At 40.4% G+C, this 21,185-nt stretch overlaps 1 protein-coding gene across 1 annotated transcript in view; it reads left to right on the top strand.

Moving 5' to 3' along the window:
- The window catches only part of GRID2 (glutamate ionotropic receptor delta type subunit 2), a 1,042,513-nt gene that overhangs the window by 683,438 nt on the left and 337,890 nt on the right, over window positions 1-21,185 (top strand). Inside the window, exons 5-6 of the mRNA XM_034772953.1 lie at window positions 111-164; window positions 9,623-9,796. Of these exons, the coding sequence (XP_034628844.1) occupies window positions 111-164; window positions 9,623-9,796 (228 nt within the window). The remainder of the gene's footprint in view (window positions 1-110; window positions 165-9,622; window positions 9,797-21,185) is intronic.

Raw genomic sequence — 21,185 nt, 5'->3', positions numbered from 1 at the left:
TGCTCCTTTTGTTGTCATTTGCAGAGAGCATCCATTCCATTTATCTATCTATTTATTTAATTAGCTTTTATAAATAAGCTGACTGATAGCTGCTTTGTTCTCTATTTCAGGTTGTGGAGACTAATTTGGTTGCTTTTGACTGTCACTGGATCATTATAAATGAGGTAACTATCAACCAAATGTTGTGAAGCATGAATCCTGTTTTCATACATACTGACAGTGTTCACGCTGGTCTTTGCCAACAGGAAGCAGTAACTACAGCAAAGTCGAGGCATGGGAGTGAGAGCATTGCTTAATAAAATCAGAATGACAAGTTTTGGGGCTTTGTTGTTTTTGTTTTGTTTTAAATAAAAGGCCTTGTATCAATAAAACAAATGAAAAACAGTCCCCTACTGAGTATGTCTAGCCTTTCCTTTTGGCTTGAGCTGCCTACTTTGGGAGATCTTTCATTTAAAAAAAAAAAAAAAATCAAGCAAACAAACCAACCCCTCCCTCCCAAAAAAACAATTCTTTGTGAGCACAGTGACTGCTTCCTAGTGACGTGCTTGTGTTCCATTTATATTTAAATGTTGTTTCTAAAACTTGTATGTGTTCTTCCCTTTGCCCCTTTAAAAAGCACAAGGATTAAGTAGTTCAGTATGGGCTGGTACTAAAACCCACTGAAGATAGAGCCATATATGAATATGTATAAATAGTGAACAGGAGGAACCTTTTTCAAATACAAACATATCTGTTTTCAAATCTGTCTGAGTCTGACCTTGTGGGAATTTTTGCAAAGACGATTGATTAAAGGATCTGTTTTTAATTATGAAATAAACTCTACCATAAATGCTTGCCAGGCAACATCTGATAGGTCAAAAAGCAGAGGAGCTACACATAGAAAACACTGCGCAGTGAAGTTGTTTTTGGATTATACAGTGTTCAAATTTTTCTGTTGTTTTAAAAGGAGTCATTTATTATGTCTACAAAATGCTTAATTGGAGAGAGAATTATTCCCAAGTTTAATGTATAGTACCTATATCTGTATATTTTTTGTAAAACATTGTTTAGAGAAATGACATGTGTAATCCCTGATCTGATTTTGACTGACCACACACTTCTGTTTTCATAGTCGGTCATTAGTTATCCATTGTTATAATACAATAAACAAATCAGAGTTGGTTTATTGATTCCGGTTTATGTTAATGGGAAAGCTCACCTCAGAAGCAGCATCTGGTTACAGTTAGGTCCTGTTTTACCTTGTCTTTCTAAACTACAGGAAGCTCACAAGGTGAACCTATAGGCATAATCAACCATTTTTCAGTTAGCCTAGATTAGAATTCAGTCATCTTCCTGGTTCTTTGCTCTGGTGACCAGTAAATCACTTCCACTGTTTAAAGTTACCAGATACTATTAAAAATTATCATTTTCCCCAATTCCTATTCAAGTCAATGGGAGTCTCTCCATTCACTTCAGTAGGAGTTGGATTAAGCCCATAATTCATAGTTAGCCAAAATGCTGGTAAATCACTTGGGTGGAAGTTCTTAATGATTGATGAATATCATATCTTCATATCATGTTAGTCAATTTTAAATGAATTTGAACTTTAAAAGAAAAACATTAGTGTAGTAAACTGGAAAAGCTCTGGTCATAGTACATGTTTTCTATATGCTGTAGAACCTACAGAGTCACAAATCAGTTGTTCTGTGAAATGGATTCTGCCCTATGAGCCATATCCATGCATGAGAGGGTAAAATGAAGTTTTCTCTGTTCTAGCATTTTAAATATTTGCAATATTTTGAGGACATTAAAATCAGATCAGAATCAAATAACATCTGTTCACGGTGGCAAAAACTGAATCAAGATTGGACTTCAACCTATCATTTATACAACATTTTTTCCTTTGATGTCACCTTATTCAGACCATAACAAAAATGTGAATATATTCCAGATGGTGAATGTTTGGGAACAGTATTCTGCCTTTTATGTCACTTTACCAGTACACTACAGAAAAATACCTTTTTCCACTTTGATGACAATGGGAGATTTGAAAGTGGAGTGATGGCTGCCTATGCCCTTTATTGTTTAGTTTTCTGTGTTGTTGTAGCTGTGTTGCGCCCAGAATATTAGAGAAACAAGTCTAGTGTGGTAAGTAGACTTACTCCACACACACACACACGCGCAATCTAGTTGCCAATTACTGTATCCTTTGGATTTACACAATGGGCCAGACTGGGAACTCCATGTTCACAGTGGCATGTAGTTATTCACACAAGTACTCCCATTCCAGTAAATTTAGCCCTTTTTGATGGATGTGTTGTTTTGACTAAATCAGAGCCACCAAGAAAGTGACTATAGCCTACCCTAAACCTAGAACTTAGGTCAACCTAGCTACATCACTCAGTATGTGAAAGATTCAAACCCCTGAGAGATGCAGTGAAGCCGACCTAAGCCCCTGTGTAGACCCCACTAGGTAGACAGAAGAATTCTTCCATTGACCTAGCTAACACCTCTGAGAGGTGAAATTACTACAGGGATGGAAGAACACCTGCTATGCTGTCGTAAGTGTCTACACTACAGCTGTGCCACCGCAGTGTTTCTAGTATAGAAATACCCTATTTTACATGTCTTTTCTAATCCTCTAGTCTTCAGCATTTAAGATGAATTATGCAAATGAGAAATACATTATTTGGCAAACAGTTAAAATAACTGCTTACAACTAGCTGCCAAATAAAAATTAGGAATGTATTCCCTTTTACTTTTGGATTGGAAACAAAAAAATCTGAACAGAAATGCCATTCATGCTATGAATCTGCGTAGTTTATTGGGTTGCGTATATTACTTCAATTGCTTATTTTAAAAAGCAATAATGCTTGGTAACATTTACTTAATTTTATTGTCCTATTAGTTGATGTTTAAGGTGATGTATTAAATTAGCCTTGACAATGTGCATCTAATGGGAATTACTATGGAAATTTGAAATAAATAAATATATAATAAAATGTTACCTTTAATACATTACCATATATATTGTATTGAAGGCTTCATAAAAATGAGGTTGCACAATTTCATATGTCACAATCAATCATGTTAGTACTTGGTAATAATACCAATCTCCTCTCCCTGATCAATGAATTCAGTTGAGAAAACCCTCTCCAAATAAATATTTCCATCTCTTCAGGGCCCTACAACAGCAGATGGCATTGTTCTTTATTTAAATTTCACAAGATTCAGAGATTTGGATATATACAAACCACAGGTTGAGTAATAGATATGAGAAGGGGTTTCTCTCTGTTTCTGTTTTCCTTCTCTGCCACAATAAATTTAACCTCTGGCAGCCTAAGGGAATCAGGCTAAACTCTCTTGTCACCCTTTTGTCACATTTGTGCATTCATTACAAATTTTATTTTTAGCTGACAGTAGGAATCGAGAGAAATTGTATGTCTGTATTTAACATGAAAGAAATGGTTTATTTATTTATTTATGTGTAAATAGGTGGCTTACTTTAGTTATTTATTAAACTGTGCAATGTAATCCCACTATGCCCAGTGCTGTCACCTGTTTCCTACTGCTCTCTCTTCAGAGGACAGCCCAAAGCTCTTTGCACTGCTCACAGTTATTATAGGTGAAACACCTTTGAAAAATGTAAATGTTGAACCATTAAAGTTACACATTTTTCAAACAGTTAAAAGGGAGGCTCTTGGATGCATGCGCACAGCTCAAACAGATTTAAATGGGAGGCTCACGTGCATGCATCCACATGCAGAATTTGGCTTTATCTATCTGTCCAAAAAGAACTGGGTCCTAGTTGTTGGGTTCTGTTTCTTCATTGTTATATAAGTGTAACACAGTACTATGAAGATGAGGCAAGGGTAGGTCATACTGTGAAATTAAGAGTCAACTTTTGAAGTTGTGGTAGATCCCAGAAAGTAATTAACTGGATTTCACTAACTTATGTAATGGCACATTTTAAACACATGCAGTAGATTGATGCACAATAATTACTTGAGGGATGTTACAGGGTAGCTGGCCCCTGAGGGTGGTCAGGTCCTCAGCCTACCTATGACAGGCTGTGCTAAAGAGAATGAGACAACCAACACCCATCTGTGGATAATTGATTAACTACTGCCCAGCTATTCAGGCAATTAGTTAAGGAACACCTGGGCTTTATAAACAGTTATGTGGGCTCAGACAGGGGAGATCACAGGGAAGAAATGCTGGGAAAAGAACTCCTCAGGGGGAGCTGGCTAGGAAGCTACTCCCAGGGGGTAACAAAGACTGATGTGGGGAGGAACAGTACACAGAAAGAGGAAGTGCTAAGGGGAGGACTTCTTGGGAGGGCTTCTCAGGAGGAGCTGCTGAGAGATCTCATCAGGAAAGAAGGCCAAGGCAGAGTGCTCCTAACTGGGGAGGCTCCAGAACGAAGGACTGTGAATGCCAACCCTCAGCAAAACCTGGTCCGAATGGAAGGACTTCACAGGTAGCAGCAGGAGCCCCAGACCAAAGGAATTATATTCTGTTCCCAAGAAGGGTCATCGTGGGTTTGACCTTTGCAGGTACCTTGGCCCAAGTCAAGAGAGACTTCCCCAACTGAAGGCAAAAGGTCCTTACTCCAGGGGTACGGTTCTGGATCAATAGGGCTTCATGGGTAAGGGACGTGGACATCAGGGGGGTTGATGGACTAAGGTTAACTCAGCTCCTTCCTCCTCTAACTAGGATGCTAGGGTCAAGACCTAGTTGTGTAATGTTCTGCCTTTGGGTTAAGTTAATTATAGTGCTGATGGGGCATTGCTTAATATACACATGCAGAAACTGATGCAGAGAGTTAACTGTAGCGCTGCACTAGGCCACAAGGGACATTCCAGGGGTGAGGGCCTCATTATAAGGAGCTTCATTAAACCCTTCCATTTTAAAATAATTGCAATAGCTCATGTATTTTATACTACTCTATTTTTTGTATTGTGCTTGCCACCTATACAGACTCATATAGCCCCCTCCCCAGAGGTGTGGCTTAAGCTTCCTCTCTGGTGCTTATTATTTGGAGTGGCTTCTCCCCTCTCCTCAAATGGGTTGGGTCCCGGGTTCTTTTTTTGTGATGGCTGGTGTCTCCACCCAGGGTGACTCCTCACTGCGCCCAGGACACAAAGGGTGTTACCCTTGGGAAAATGAATAATGCTATTGCTGCTAGCCAGGCATCTGAAACCCAGTTCACAGTGAACAATGGAGTACATCAACACAAACTATGGCCAAGGAATGGCACACTCCAAACCAACAATATAACAATGGGGGACATTACTAGGGGCAGGAAAATAGGATCTGGAGAAGGAGAGGGTTAGGTTAACTAATAAATACTAACCATGAATAAACCAAGTTCCCCACCTCCCAACACTCATAACTTTCATAATCCGTCCCTGCCTCCCTACCACCTTCCCAGCCAAATGATATGGTAATGAGTGTGGAGAGGCGTGCTGCAGCACTGTGAATGTTGGCCAGCTTAAACCAAAAGGATACCTTTACTGTGTCTTCATCCCTGGGTGGACAGCGTGTTTTCCTAGCAACCTGGTCTGGGGTTCTGTGGAGGTCTAGGCTGACTCTCCAGAGCCAGCTCCAGGTCAGATCACTGCCATTCTAGCTGCTGGTCTCTGCAGGGTTGGAACTGTCTGTTCCATGGACTAGGTCTCACCGCAGCTCAAAGACTCCTTTTGAGTGGAAGGGCAGTTAATCAGAGACTCCCTGAGCTGTTCTGCTTCTCTCTCTTGACTCCTAAACTCAATGCTCAAAAATTAAACTTGTCTCTTAGCATCTGCATCAGGGTGTCCCTTTATGATGGAGGGGCTGAGCAGACCTGGCTTATCTTTGGTCAAATCGTGCTCTTCAGAAGTCTCCTATGGGCCTCAGCAGGGGTTTCTAGTCTATTCTGTCCCTATACCTGATTCCAGCCATGCTGGGAAATGGTGCCAAAAGGGATTTGGTAGCCATTTTTGTTGTAGTCCATAGAATAGGGTTTGCTAGAGGCTCAGGTCAAATGTGGGTTACACTGCTGAGTTACCTCTCGCTATCATTCAAGTTAGGCAGGTGGTAACTAATATAAACTGGTATTCTGAAACCAATAGCAGTGCATCTCTGCCACTTTCCACCTATGTCTGTAGGTTGCTTCAGAGCAGGCAGAATGAGCTAGCTCTGCAGTGGTCGTTAGTTCTAGATGCCTGATCCATGGCCTGAAATTGGTTTTTCATTCTTCTCTTAAGTTCCTTCTCCAAGTTCTGTCATCACTTCGTTTGTACTAATAACAACACTCTCCCTAGTCTCGGTCCTGAGAGGAAAAAAGAAAAGATTTGGCCCAAGCTATCAAAATCTATTATACTGAAACTCTGCCTTTAGAAAATCTGAATCTCTTTTTAATGCATACTAGGCCCAGAAACTGGGCCAGTTGGTGTCCTGTTTTTCTATTTCTTTCTTCTTGGCTTTCAGTACTTGTAAAATAGATCATCTGGCACTCTTATACTATAGAGAGAAGGTAGGTGAGGTAATATCTTTCTTTGGATCAACTTCTGTTGATGGAAGGTGCAAGATTTTTGAGTTTCATGGAGCTCTTCCTCGTGTCTGGAGAAGATAACTAGAATGTCACTTGTACCTGAGAAAGAGCTCTCTGAAGGTCGAAAGTGTGCCCCTTCCCCCAACAGAAATTGGTCCAACAAAAGGTATTATCTCACTTGCCTTGTTTCTCTCATATCCTGGGACCAACAAGGCTACAGCACTGCAAACAACCCTTATATCCTTCATTTAAATTGAAATGCAAATGGTTTCCTCCTATGAATTAGTCCCTTGATCTAGTTTTCTTGTCATTATAGACCATCTCTTCAGCTCAAATCTAAAAATCAGAACAAGTGAAGGATGATCTGATAGTCTTATTTTGTACAATAGAATGTGTTCTTGCTGTCTGTCAATCCCAAGAGAAAATACTGGCAGAATTAATTGAATGAGGCAAAGAAGTTTATTTTCATCAAATTGTCCTGATTTAAGCTGGACTTGGGTTTGTGGGTAACAGTTTTGCAATTGCGACGTTAAACTAAAAAGGAAACTTTTATAATACCAGTACAGTCCACGGAATCTAAAGTACATGTGTCATGAATCTGTTCAGTGTATTTATTATATTGTTTCATCAAACTGACAATTCCCACATTGCTCATGTCTCTTTGGTGTTTGTTTGGACTTTGCTTTTAGTCTCCAGAAAATTATTTTAAAATACACACTATGTCTGAAGTGTGACAATGACCTAGAGGCAAAACCCAGAGAATTCTAATTAAAATGCACAAAACTGCTGAATACAGAGAAAAATATGCTGTGCTTTTGGGAGAAAAAATGATAAATGTTTGCACAGCTAAAAGTCAAAACCTCTTATAAAATGTTAGTTGGCGGTGTAGCATGCCATGTGGGTATGATTTTTCACAGTATTGAAAAAAAATTTGACAGCCTCTCTGTTCCAATATAGTCAAGATGTCGAACAAAAACCAAATGATCATGCATAGTGAACTTCCCATAAGTACTATGATTGATTAAAAGGTGTGGTGTAGAATATAGATAATATTCTTTTTAACTGCCCTCTATGATTATATTGCAGGTGTATTAAAAATGACTTGCATTTTGCCAAAGAAACAACTTTTTTCTTTCTTGTAGCTAGTGAAATGATACAGACTAAATGAAAAGACGGCATATTAAGCTGAGAAAAACCATTATCTATGGTACATTAAGGATTAATCGACCAGACATGCAGGATATTACACTGGACACAGCTGATGCCAGGTGTTATTTTGTTTGCAGAAAAATCTATATTTCATAAAGAACATAAATAACAGATGAGGCCAAAAGCTGTGACATGCTATGAAGAAGAATAAAATAGGTTTATTGTAGTCAAGAGAATTGATTTTAAAATTCACAACTCTTAGCATATTCTTCTTCATGGCTTTAAAGAAAATAAACAAAATGGAGCTATACCTGAACCATTTGTTGCAGAAGATTTTGCTTTAAGCATGTTAATTGTAGCCAGAAAAATACATCAGGATTGTTGTTTACAATTAAAAAAACCCAGCATTTTCAGAAGTATGTGGTTTGCTTTTTGCAGAAAGGAAACTGCATTGTGATCTTAAATTTGAATATTTGTGCCTCCAAATATGTGATTGTGGGCACAGACCATGAAGTTAGAAGCACAAGTGCCCTGATTTACTCCTGTAATTCATTTACAGACACAACGATGCATTTGCAGTTTTCTTTAAAAAAAGAAAAAAAAAGGGGGGGGGGGAGAGCTGGGTCTTAGACGTTGGGGAAATGTACCTCAAAATTTTTGCTTTCTATTGGAATGCAGAATTACTACTCTAAGATGCATACTAGTGATGATGTAGCCTCAAAAGTCTCTCTCTCTCTCTCTCTTTTTTTTTTTTTTTAAATGGTATCCAAAAGATTATCTACTCAGCGGAAGATGACCTAAACCTCTTCAGTCTGAAAGTCATGCTGGAAATTTCAGTATAACAAAATTTCTCATAGGATTTTTGCAAACTTTAGCATGGAACATTAAACTCTTATGTTTCCAAAATGTTTAGGACATCAAGTACATTCTGATAAACAGGGTCATCTCATCAGGGGAAATAAGCAAATGATTCACTCTGCTGAGGGACAGACCCTAGGTTTGAGCGAGATCGCTGCAGATAAATTGTGTTGTGCCATACAATATTTCAGTAACTGCTTCTGTTCAGAAAAAATAGACAAAAAGAGATGAGAGAACCCCCAAAATGGGGTTAACTAAACCTCTTTAGTCCTCAGAAAATATTCAAGTTCAAGTTTTGAGTCAATTCTTATTGTTTAATTAATTAATCATACCACATTCAGGGTCATATCCACAGCTAGTGTAAAACAGCATAGCCTCAACTCTTTACATACACACACATACCCTCACACCACATTTCTCTCCAAAGCAAAATATCCAGTAAATGTTAACTTAGTGATTTCTTTAAAGTGTGTCCCTCTAGCTGTGGGTGCTCAGCTTTCAACCAGAATAGAAACCTTATGAATAAAAGGCAGGTTTTAAATTAGATCGTGCTATAAACAAGAACACTCACACAACCTTGAATGCCCTAATGCTTTCCTTTCTCTCTCCCCCTAGTGCTCATTTTGATAAATTGTTAGTTAATTACTAAATTGTGTATAGGTTCTTGATATTCTTTTTCCAGGAAATGAACACTTAAGACCCAAATAATTGTCTGTACCTCCTGATGTAATGCCACACTTAGCAATACTTTATACTATGTCGTCCTATGGTCTTAAACATTATCTGTTGTGAAACACTTTAAAGTAAAAGATCAAAGGGAAAGGGGGGAACCCCAATCTGAGCCCAGTTACACCTTCCAGGTCTCTCTCTAGGCTTCAGCGTAGCATATCTAAGCATGTGATACGATTATAGAAATGGTAGGCTAGTCATTTTAATGAACATGCATCTGTTTTTATTTAAGGACATGATAGCACTGAATAAATGCAGTACAGTGATACCACGTCTCTCAGCACTTTCAGTTTATTTTTCATTTATAATCTGGTGGTGACGTTTCAATATTTTAACTTTTATACATATTCTATGCCTGATCTTATCTTACAGGAAATAAATGATGTGGATGTGCAGGAGCTAGTGAGAAGGTCAATTGGAAGGTTAACAATTATTCGACAGACATTTCCAGTCCCACAGAACAGCAGTCAACGCTGTTTCCGTGGCAACCACAGAATATCTTCATCACTGTGTGATCCGAAGGACCCTTTCTCCCAGAACATGGAGGTATCTTCATACTAATATTTTCTCGCCTGTGTGCTAGCTTTATAGACAGCTGCTGGGAAAACTTTGAGTTTAGTGTAATTTTTGACTCCTTATTTTTAATATTCTTCTGTGTGGCATATCCTAATGGTTCATGCATAAAACAATGAAATGGCTTAGCTGTTTGGGTGCCGTCTTGGTGACTAGAGCTACATATCTAGCCTAAGCCACAGCAAGGCAGGGAAATCAGAAAGAAACAACTCAGCATCCGGAAGAAGGGGTATTGAATTGCTGAGTTTTATATTGCTGAGATTAATTCCACCAAGAATTGCCTCTGCAAAGCCACACAATAAGAATCTCGTACCATATTTCTCAAGCCACAGAACTGGTAATACTAGTAAAGCCATCCTGGAGAGCTTCTGCCTAAAGATTCAGAACGAAGCATTTTAAAACTTCGGTGTCTCAAGCTAAATACCTAAATCCGTATTTATGTACCTAAGTGTCCTTATTGTCAGAGATGCTGAGTATGGATTTTACTGACTCCATGGAGATATCCTATTTATGCCAATACATTCCACCATCCACCCACTGCAAGCATATTCCATATATAGACTGTGAAAGCAAAGGGATAACAAGATAACAACATATATTTTTAAACCCACTTCTATGCTCCTGATCTGTCGTTGAAAATGTTTAAATTAAGATTGATCTTTTTTCAGTAAACAGACAAAACATTTGAATTTTCTCCAAAATTTTCTTTACTATTTTGGGTTTTTTTTTTTAATTTGCAGCTCTTACATTTTGTTTGTTTTCCCTCAACTCTGATTTTAAAAGGCCCCAATAAACAAATGGTGGAATTTTTTCAAAATGTAAAAATTTCAGGAATGAAAATCACTTATAAAATATTTAGGACTAAAAAAAGTATTTAGATCTTTTATTTCATTTTTTAAAGTAATATTTTGTCAGTGAAAAATTATTTTCTCTTGATTTTGCTTTATTTCTTTTTTATTCTGAAAATGTAGGATAAAAATTGTTTTTGAGTGTTTGACCAGTTCTAATTATGATTTTGGTGGAATTGAACCCAATCAGAATGATTAAATTTATAGAGGTAAATGGTAAAGAGGATGTAATGCAACATGGAGGGAGGGATAGCTCAGTGGTTTGAATGTTGGCCTGCTAAACCCAGGGTTGTGAGTTCAATCCTTGAGGGGACCACTTCAGGATTAGGGTAAAAATCAGTATTTGGTCCTGCTATTGAAGGCAGGGGGCTGGACTCAATGACCTTTCAGGGTCCCTTCCAGTTCTCACCTTCCATATATTAATTAATTATTATGGGTTTACCAAACCAGACCAACCTGATTTCCTTCTTTGAGAAATTAACTGATTGTTTTAGATAATGGAAGTATAGTAGGTCTAAAACATTTGGACTTAGTAAAGCATTTGACACTGTACAACATGAGAAATTATTAGTTAAATTAGGGAAGATGGGGACCAGTACAAGCATTGTAAGGTGGATAAGGAATTAGCTAAAGGAGAGAAGGCAGCAGGTTGTGCTGAAAGGTGTATTACCAGACTAGGGAGAGGTTACTAGCAGTGTTCCTTAAGGATCAGCCTTAGGATCAGTATTACCGAATTTTTTTTATTAATAACCTTGGTGCAAAAATAGGATTGTGCTAATAAAATCTGCTGATGATATGAAGTTGAGAGACACTGTCAATACAGAGGAGGATTAGAATATTATACAGGAAGGTCTGGATGACATTGATGACAGGACTGACAGAAATGGGATGAAATTCAATAGCAAAGTGCAAGGTAGTGCAGGTAGGGTCTAATAAAAAGAATTTCTGCTAGACCTCAGGGTTGGAAGTGACAGAGGAGGAGAGAGACTTTGGTGTGTGGTTTGATCATAGGATGTCTATGAGCCACCAGTATGATGTGGCTGTGAGGGGAAAAAAAAACAAATACAATCCTATGATGTATCAGACAAGGCATTTCCAATAGAGATGGAGATGTATTAATTCCATCGTACAAGGCATTAGTAAGACTAATGGATATCAGCTGGTCATGAACAAGTTCAGGCTGGAAATTAGAAGAAGGTTTCTAACCAAAGGGATGAGGTTCTGGAACAGTTTCCCAATAGGAGTTGTGGGGGCAAGCAAGTTAATTAGTTTTAATAGAACTGGACAAATTTGAGTGCACTTGTATGATAGGGTTGCTTGTGATGGTAGGGGGCAAGGCTCAAGCTCTAGGGGGTCGCTTCTGGTTTCTCTTATGTTCCTAAAGCTCATGCTTCATGGTTGCAGCTGGCCACTAGAAGGGATCAGAAAGGGATTATTTCCACCCTGCCCCCAATGTATTCTGGGATTTTTTTCTTTCTTCTAAAGCATCAGGGGTGGCCACTTCTGGAGATGGGACACTGGGTGGGTTAGGCCAGGGCTCTGAGATGGCACCAAGCATCCTCTCTGTCAAGTGCTTGCCTGGCTGGTTCTTGCTCACATGCTCAGGGTCTAACTGATGAGCAAATGTGAGGTTGGAAAAATCCCTTCCTTCCTTCCTGACCTTGTGGGGGGGAGGGAGAGGGAAAGGGGGAGAAGTTGCCTTCCTCTGCAGCATATGGATGTGGGTCATTTCCCAGGATTATCTGAGTATATCTCATTTAACCATTTCCCTGCCATTGTTCCTATTCTTTGCCTGTGGCACGTAATAGTCTACTATCCTGTAGGTCTCATTCCTTTGAAGGGTTTGGTGTGCTGGTGCTGGGTGATGTCAGTGTCCTGTGATATACAGGTGAGACTAGATAATCTAGTGGTCCCTTCTTGCCTTAATCTTTGACTGTACTAATGGAGGGCCCAGTTTTGCAACAGACTTCAGGCTGGCAGATCCTTGTGCCCCTAAGGAGTTGCAGGGGTCTGGCCACACCGCGTCACTCATACAATTGAGTTCACATATGTGTTTACAAGCTTAGGGCATTTCTTTGCTAGTAAGCCTGGTTCAACTCAGTTCTGTCAAAGTTATGGCTATTCAAGAGTGCAGGACCAGCTTTAAAAAAAGGTGTCTTGCTTGCAGTTTTCCCCCCTTTCCTCATCCCCCTGCACCCCGCTAGTACATATATGGAATAAGAACATAAGAATGGCTATATGTCAGTGACCAGACCAGCTAGGAGCAGCTGCTGGCCTGCTCTGTAACTAAGTGCATTACTAGGCAACCAAGGAGCCCACATACTCTGCCTTGGAAGTCACAGTGGCCTCAGCCCCTGACTGGCTGCTGGTTTAGCAGTCCTGTTTATAAGCCTGGCCTCCGCAGCAGGTCAGTGGCTCTTCAACACGTACCACTCCCAGAGCTGTACTTGCCCTTGTTCCAGTCCCTGCTCCCCTCTGGCTTCAGACTTCTAGATTCGACCCCCAGCTCTGCCTCTGGCTTATGACTCCGGTTGACTCTCCGGTTCTGACATACAGCTTCTGTCTCTCTGGTACTGATCCCTGGCTCTGCCTCTGGCTTATGACTCTGGTTTACACCCTCCTCCCAAGCTGTGGCATTTGGCTTCTGTCCCTCTGGTACTGACCATTGGCTTGTTTCCTGGACTACGCCCACCCTAGTCCAAGCTCCAACTAGTAGGCCTCACTCTCTTTTACCACCAGGCCTGACCACCCACAGCCTGGTCATCAACACTGTTGTTCATACCAATTATACATCTATGCTGTCTTCTGATAGTGGACGATGCCAGATGCTTCAGAGGGAATGAACAGAACAGGACAATTTATGAGTTATCCATCTCCTGATGTCCAGTCCCAGCTTCTGGTGGTCAGAGGTTTAGAGATACCCAGAGCGTAGGGTTGCATCCCTGACTGTCTTCGCTAATAGCCATTGATGGACCTATTCCCTATGAATATATCTAAATCTTGTTTGAAGTCAGTTATGCTTTTGGTCTTCACAACATCCCCTGCCAATGAGTTCCGAAGGAAGACTGCATTGCTTGAAATACTTTCTTACGTTTGTTTTAAATCTGCTGTCTGTTTATTTCACTGAATGAAATAAGTGAAATGTGTTCTTGTGTTTATATGCAGGAGTAAACAGGGGTTCTGGAACAATTTGTATAGTGGGGGTGTTGAGAGCCAGTGACCCAAAGTGTAAACCTTGTATATAATGGAGACCACTTCAAGCCAGGGTGTGTTGCAGCATCCCCCACGCTCCTAGTTCCAGCACCTATGGGAGTAAATAACATTTCCTTATTCAGTTTATTCACATCATTCATGATTTTATAGGCTTCTATCATATTCCACCTTAGACATAGGGTGACCAGATGTCCTGATTTTATAGGGACAGTCCTGATATTTGGGACTTTTTCTTATATAGGCACCTCTTGGCCCCCCACCCCGTCCTGATTTTTCACATTTGCTATCTGGTCACCCTACTTAGACATCTCTTTTCTAAACTGAACAGCCCCACGTTTTTTTTAATCTGCCCTTCTCTGGAAGCTGTTCCATATTCCTAATCATTTTTGTTGCCCTTTTCTGTACTTTTTTCAATTGTAACCCAATTCTAATATATCTTCTTGGGATGGGGCGACCAGAACTGCGTGCAGTATTCAAAGTGTGGGCATATGATGGATTTATATAGTGGCAATTCGGATATTTTCTGTCTTATTATCTATCTCTTTCTTAATGGTTCCTAAGAGTGTTAGCTTTTTTGACTGCTGCTGCACATTGAACAGAGGTTTTCAGAAAACTATCCACGGTGACTCCGTATCTCTTTCTTGAGTGGTAATAACTAAGTTAGACCCCATCATAATGTATGTATAGTTAGGATTATGTTTTCCAATGTGCATTACTTTGCATTTATCAGCATTGAATTTCATTTGCCATTTTGTTACCCAGTCACCCAGTTTTGTGAGATCCCTTTGTAACTCTTCCCAGTCTTCTTTGGACTTAACTATCTTCTGTAGTTTTGTATCATGTGCGAATTTTGCAACCTCATTGTTTATCCTCTTTCCAGATCATTTATGGAATATGTTGAACAGCACTAGTCCCAGTACAGACCCCTGGGGGACACCACTATTTACCTTTCTCACTGTGAAAACGAACCATTTATTCCTACACTTTGTTTCCTGTCTTTTAACCAGTTACCATGAGAGAAACTTCCCTCTTATCCCATGACTGCTTACTTTGCTTAAGATCCTTTGGTGAGGGACCTTGTCAAAAGCTTTCTGAAAGTCACCGTACACTATATCCTCTGGGTCACCCTTGTCCACGTGTTTGGTGACCCCCTCCAAGAATTCAAAGAGATTGGTGAGGCATGACTTCCCTTTACAAAAGCCGTTTTGACTCTTATTTTGTTCATTTCTTCATTTATGTGTCTGATAATTCTGTTCTTTACTGTAGTTTCAACCAACTTGCCTGGTACCGAAGTTAGACTTACTGGCCTGTTATTGCCAGGATCACCTTTGGAGCCTTTACAAATTAGCTTTACATTAGCTATGTGCCAGTTCTCTGGTATAGAAGCTGTTTTAAGTGATAGGTTACATACCATAGTTAGTAGTTCCGTAATTTCATATTTGAGTTTCTTCACAGCTCTTGGGTGTATCTGGTCCTGATGACATATTACTGTTTAATTTATCAATTACTTTCCAAAACTTCTGTACTGACACCTCACTCTGGGACAAGTTCCTCAGATTTGTCACCTAAAAGTGGCTCAGGTGTGGGATTCTCCCTCACATCCTCTGCAGTGAAGACAGATGCAAAGAATTCAGTTTTCTCCTCTGCAATGGCCTTGTCTTCCTTGAGTGTGCCTTTTGCACCTCAATTGTCCAGTGGCTCCACTGATTGGCAGGCTTCTTGCTTCTGATGTACTTAACAAAATTGCTGTTAGTTTTCATGTCTTTTGCTAGTTGCTCTTCAAATTCTTTTTTGGCTGCCTGATTATACTAACTGCCTCTTTTCTGTTGTTTACATATCGTTTGAGCCTCTATTATGGTGTTTAAAAAAAGTTTCCATGCAGCTTGCATATATTTGTGGAGAGGTAAGGCTCCCGTGGCAGTCCCGGAGGCTTGGGTTTGAGACCCATGGCTCCAGACACTACTTTTCTGAGGAACTGTGAGAATCACTGGTGGAAAGGAGTAAAATTGAAAGCAAAGCAGCCATTAAGCAATTTATTTGTTACAAGAAATACCTGTAGTCATAGCTCCCTCTGCTGTGATACTGTTAGAAGTTAAGCAGGGTTGGGTAGTACCAATATGTGGATGGAAGATCTCTGGAAACAACATAGGTTCAACAGGAAGAGATGTTAATAACCCAATCGCACGGATCCACTTCAGCAGGATGGTTTTAGGGGGTACTGTTGATGTCTTTTGGGTGAAATGTGAAACTGAAGTCATGATCACAGCCCATCTTTCAATAATAGAAGTGACAAGATGGGTGAGGTAATGTATTTTATAAGACCAACTTCTGCTGGTGAGGGACAAGCTTTTAAGCTTATATAGAGGGCTTGTCTCTTTCACTAACAGAAGTTGGTCCATACTCATCTACCCTGTCTCTGTAACATCCTGGAACCAATGTGACTCCAACAACGTTGCAGACAAGAATAGGAATATTAACTAGAGTTGTAAGGAAAAAAGTAATTCCATTTTGTAGAGGATTTTGATATTTCAAAATTTTGTTTCTGATATGTTCCCAGGGTGAACGTGCATAATGTGTGTGTCTGTGTGTGTATACATATATATACACATTAAGACAATTTTGGATAAATTATGATAGTATTATATGGAGAATCAGACATATGAAGATGGCATACCATGTGACTTCCCATGTTGCACAGGCCAAAGACAACTACAGGGTTTGTCCACTGCCCTTCTGTACTCCCCTACAATAGTACAAAGTAATGTTTATAGTTAACACAGAATCCTTTATACATTTAAAACATTCTAACCTATTTCTATGCCATCAAAGTATGAGTAGTCAGAAATGTGCTCTGGGAATGGCAGGGATGGAATTATTTATTTTCTCTAAAGCACTCCCATATCAAATATTTCCAAATTACAAGGAGGGAGGGAAGATTATTGTAACTGCTAGCACTGCACATTCACCCTGGGATATAAAAAACAAAGCTGGGTTCTTTGTGCCCTTTACATCACCATCAACAATATATAAACATTCTGGAATCAGAACTTAGTTGACAGTTTTATTGGTGGTACATGAGGAGGCAAAATAAAATCAGCTTGGCTCATCTATAGCTGTATTTTCTCTGCTAGGCTCCTAGCAGTAATAAAAACATGTTTTCAATATGAAAAACATGCAGCTGTGACTTAAAGAAAAACATGGGGCAGATAAATTGAGTGGGAATATTTTGTTATATTTGGTTTATTTTCCTCATTAGAGCTAGTTTTAGTCAGGTGACAGCAGTGAGATCATATGGTAGGTAGATTGAGTTGCTATTGCATAAATCATATAGATTCCAAGATTTATTTTATTTTTCACTTATATTACATTTGTGACCTTGTTTTTTAGGGATAACAAAGGTTTGTAGGTTTAGAAGAAGACATGGAGGGTGAACGAGGCCAGGGTGTGTCAGAAAGGGGTCCCAGGTACAAGGGGCTATATGAATCAAAGCAGAGAGGCAAGAATGGAAAAAAGAAACAAACGTAGTGGTTAGACATTTTTGGATGCAGCATGGGGGAGATGCATGGAATGAAAAGAACCAAGAGCAAAGAGGTGCTTGTGCAGATGACATCTTGAATTGGACATAGAAGTCCTGGAGAAGGGATTTAAGGTATGGCTGGACGTGATCAGATTTTCAGTGCTTGATTTTCACAGCTTATTTCTTACCCATTTTCTTTTGCTTTTGTTAAAGAAGCTGTTTTTTTTTCTTCTGGAATATTGGGTCCACTTTTATTTAAATATTTTTTTTTGAATTTGTACTGCATCCCAGATGTCTAGAGGGGGAAAAAAGGTAAAATATTGGTGAAAAGGAATATGAGAATTTAAGCCTGTGTGCAGAGCTATTAAAAATATTTCTTCAACAAATTTTGTGTTAACACAGAAAGAAAAGGATGACTGTGGTTGAAAATGGGAAATGAAGTACTAAATTATTTACATTTACAAGGGAGGGCATTAAAAACAAAATTGTCCCTATTCCACATACTGGATGAGTATAATGTTTGTGGTAATGGTTTCATGGTGGTTTTGCATGATTCAAAAATCAACATGTCATCAGAGTTAAACAAGGTTTATTCTGCATGTAACTAAGGTTGAAATGTGCAGGTCAAAGATAATTATGATAAAAGTAGCTGCAAGAAATTATTATTTTTATTGCTCTTGCATAAGCACCTATGGGCCCAAACCAAAACTTGACAGACACATAGTAAGGGACAGTCCCTCCTTGGGAGAGCATGCATTTTGAAAGGGGTGAAAAAGAAAAAATGTTGGTAACCCTGGTTGACAGATGGGGAATTTAGGCACAGATGGATTAAGCAATTCACCCTAACATCACACAAGAAGTCTATGGTAGAGCAGGCAGGACCGGCTCCAGGCACCAGCACAGGAAGCAGGTGCTTGGGGCGGCCCATGGAAAGGGGCGGCACGTCCGGGTCTTCGGCGGCAATTCGGTGGCGTGTCCCTCAGTCCCTCTCAGATTGAAGGACTGGCTGCCAAATTGCTGCCGAAGAATGAAGTGGCGCTGTAGAGCAGCCGCCGAAGTGCTGCTGATTGCGGCTTTAACTTTTTTTCTTTTTTTTTTTCCCCCTCTTCACCGCTTGGGGCGGCAAAAAAGCTGGAGCGGCCCTGAGAGTAGGGCATTTAACCCAGATTTCCCGAGTCCCAATTCCAGTGCAGTGTCTTAACCACAAGAACATGCTTAAAATATAACCATGGTTACATAATCTCTTGAGTCTAGTCTCTGCTCTGTGAAATGTGCATTGTATCAAACTGTCATTTCAATGGGATTGGAATCAGGCCTTTAAAGTGTTAGGTAATTGTGTGACATTAGATATTGTTGTGCCCCTCTAGTTGAGTTGAATAGTTTGCAGTTGTCCTCAGAATTATGCTTTCTGAACAGAATAAGACTGATTGTATGAACTCTTTCTTCCTCCTGGAATTTTTTGCGGTTACCAGACATCTACATTTCACATTCTTGGCAGGCTGGAGATCACCTAATTATGTGCTGCTGCTTAATTCCAATGACCATCCACCTCTGCAAAAGACTGCTGAGTTAGAGGAGATTTGGAATAAGCAGAATATCAATAACTGAGATACACAGTGCATTAAACATCTTGTTATAGTTAAGTTGCAGAGCCATAAATATACAGAACAATCTTTAAATTGCCTCCCTGTCATGCATACCAGGACTATGATTAATGCAACACACTTCCAAGAGGTGGTAGGATTTTGCAGAAACAGAAATTAACTCTAGTGCATTTACTATTGTATTATCAGAGACCAATGATGCCATAAATGCTGAGTTAAAATATTGGTAAGGGACTAAAAAATTGCTAATGCCTGCTGAACCCTGTACACTTGTGCCCTATTAATACTTGATGTAAGCACAGCTAAATTGCTCCTAAATTAATAAGTGTATTCCCCTGTGTGAACTGTGACAAAAGATTTCCTAGTCCCATGATATTAAGTTACAGAAATTACATAAAAACAATGTCATCTTGTTGGGAAATGATGACTTGGGATGTGTAGCCTTTATGTACTAATTTGGTCTTATTGGTGACCTTATTGTCTTTCCTCCTTGGAGGTTCTTTTTTTTCAGCCCAGGCTTCCACTATATATTATTATAGCAGGAGATAATTTATTTCCCATTCTTCAATTTCCCCTAGCTGGAAGTTAATGTGGGGCCAACTTCTTTGAGGAAATAAGACTTTAGTTGAAAGACATTCAACCCTTGAAGTTCTGGGTAGTGCAATAGTAGGTGATCTAAGCAGGGCCGGCTCCTGGCACCAGCACAGCAAGCTGGTGCTTGGGGCGGCACATGGAAGGGGGCGGCACATCTGGCTCTTTGGCGGCAATTTGGCGGCAGGTCCCTCACTCCCTCTCGGCGGGAAGGACCTGCCGCTGAAGAACCCTGGAGCTGGCTCTGGATCTGAGTTATCGAAAGAGCGCACTGTTAACTAGTCTGGGCCGGATGCTCAGCTGCTGTAAATTAGCACAGCCATGGAGTGACACTGATTTACATCACATGAAGATTTAGTCATCCAAGTCTCTAATCTTGTCATTCATGGGTGTGATGTCTAACCTCTGAGTTAAAAAGGAAACAAGCAAATTTATTCACGTTAGACCTCTGAATTCTAAAAGAGAAATGTTCGGAGCCAGCAGAGTTGTAGGGGAAGTTGATTTAATGGTGAAAAGAAAACTTCCAAACCATGGAGTGATAGACCACTCTGACAGTAAAGGATGGGGCGGGAAGAAACATGGGAGGGTCAGAAGTTCTCTGAGTGTGTAGCTATTAATGTAGCTTTTGCAGCGGTAATGAAGAATCATGGAAGGTTTAAGGAAAAAGGCAGACTAGAACTTGCTGTGGAAATTTGGGAGGCAAAGGAAGCTGCAAGTGCTAGGAACTTCTGGTAAAGGAGAGAGGCAGAGGAAGCCTTCCTTAGATTCTGGGGGGAGGTGAGAGTAAGTAGCAAAAGACTTGTGTAGAAATCTATGGGGATCAGCCTGTAGAAGAGTCAGAGCCAGTATAAGTCACTGCAAGTTGGAGCCTGCATAATGCATGTGCTGCCTTTGTACAATTAATTAGTAGGATGGGGAAAAAATGATATTTGGAGTGCCATAATTTTCAGATGGTATTTGGATCCTTGAATATCTGAATCAGCATATCAGCCTCTTCAGGAACTCCTTCCTTTTAACTGGCTACAAGACTAGCTTCAAGATGTTTTCTGCCACAAAATAAAGGAGTCCCCAGAAGCCTGAACCTCCATCTCATTATTCCATTTCACATCTTTAGGTCTCCCTCTTCTCCTAAGATCTTTAGGGACAGCTGAGAACTCAATATCTTCATTTTTTATCTTTCAGGCCACCACCAAATGCAAGGGGCGGTGAGAAATTGATCTTAGCAGCATTGAAACAAAAAAAAACTCTGCATCAAATAGCTAATAGACACTAGGGTTACCATATTTTGTGCCTCCAAATGGAGGACACTCCCAGGGGCCCCGCCCCCAGCTCCGCCCACGCCCACACCCCAACTCCGCCCCCTCCCAAAGTCTCCGCCCCCTCCCCTGCTTCCCGCGAACATTTGAGTCGCGGGAAGCCTGTAGCAGGTAAGGGGCTGTGTGGGGGGAGGAGGCGCGGCCCAGGCTGGCCCCCCGGTGGCTCCAGCCTGGGTCGGCTCGGGCCCTGGGGTGCCGGCCCCGGCCCCCGGCCGACCACCCCCGGCCTGCCCAGCACTGCCGGCCGGCCCCCGGCGGCCCAGCGCACCCCCC

This window comes from Trachemys scripta, chromosome 5 (genome assembly GCF_013100865.1).
Source record: "Trachemys scripta elegans isolate TJP31775 chromosome 5, CAS_Tse_1.0, whole genome shotgun sequence".
Taxonomy (NCBI): domain Eukaryota; kingdom Metazoa; phylum Chordata; order Testudines; family Emydidae; genus Trachemys; species Trachemys scripta.
Note: the sequence above shows the minus strand (reverse complement) of the source record. Positions and strands in the feature narration are given on the sequence as shown.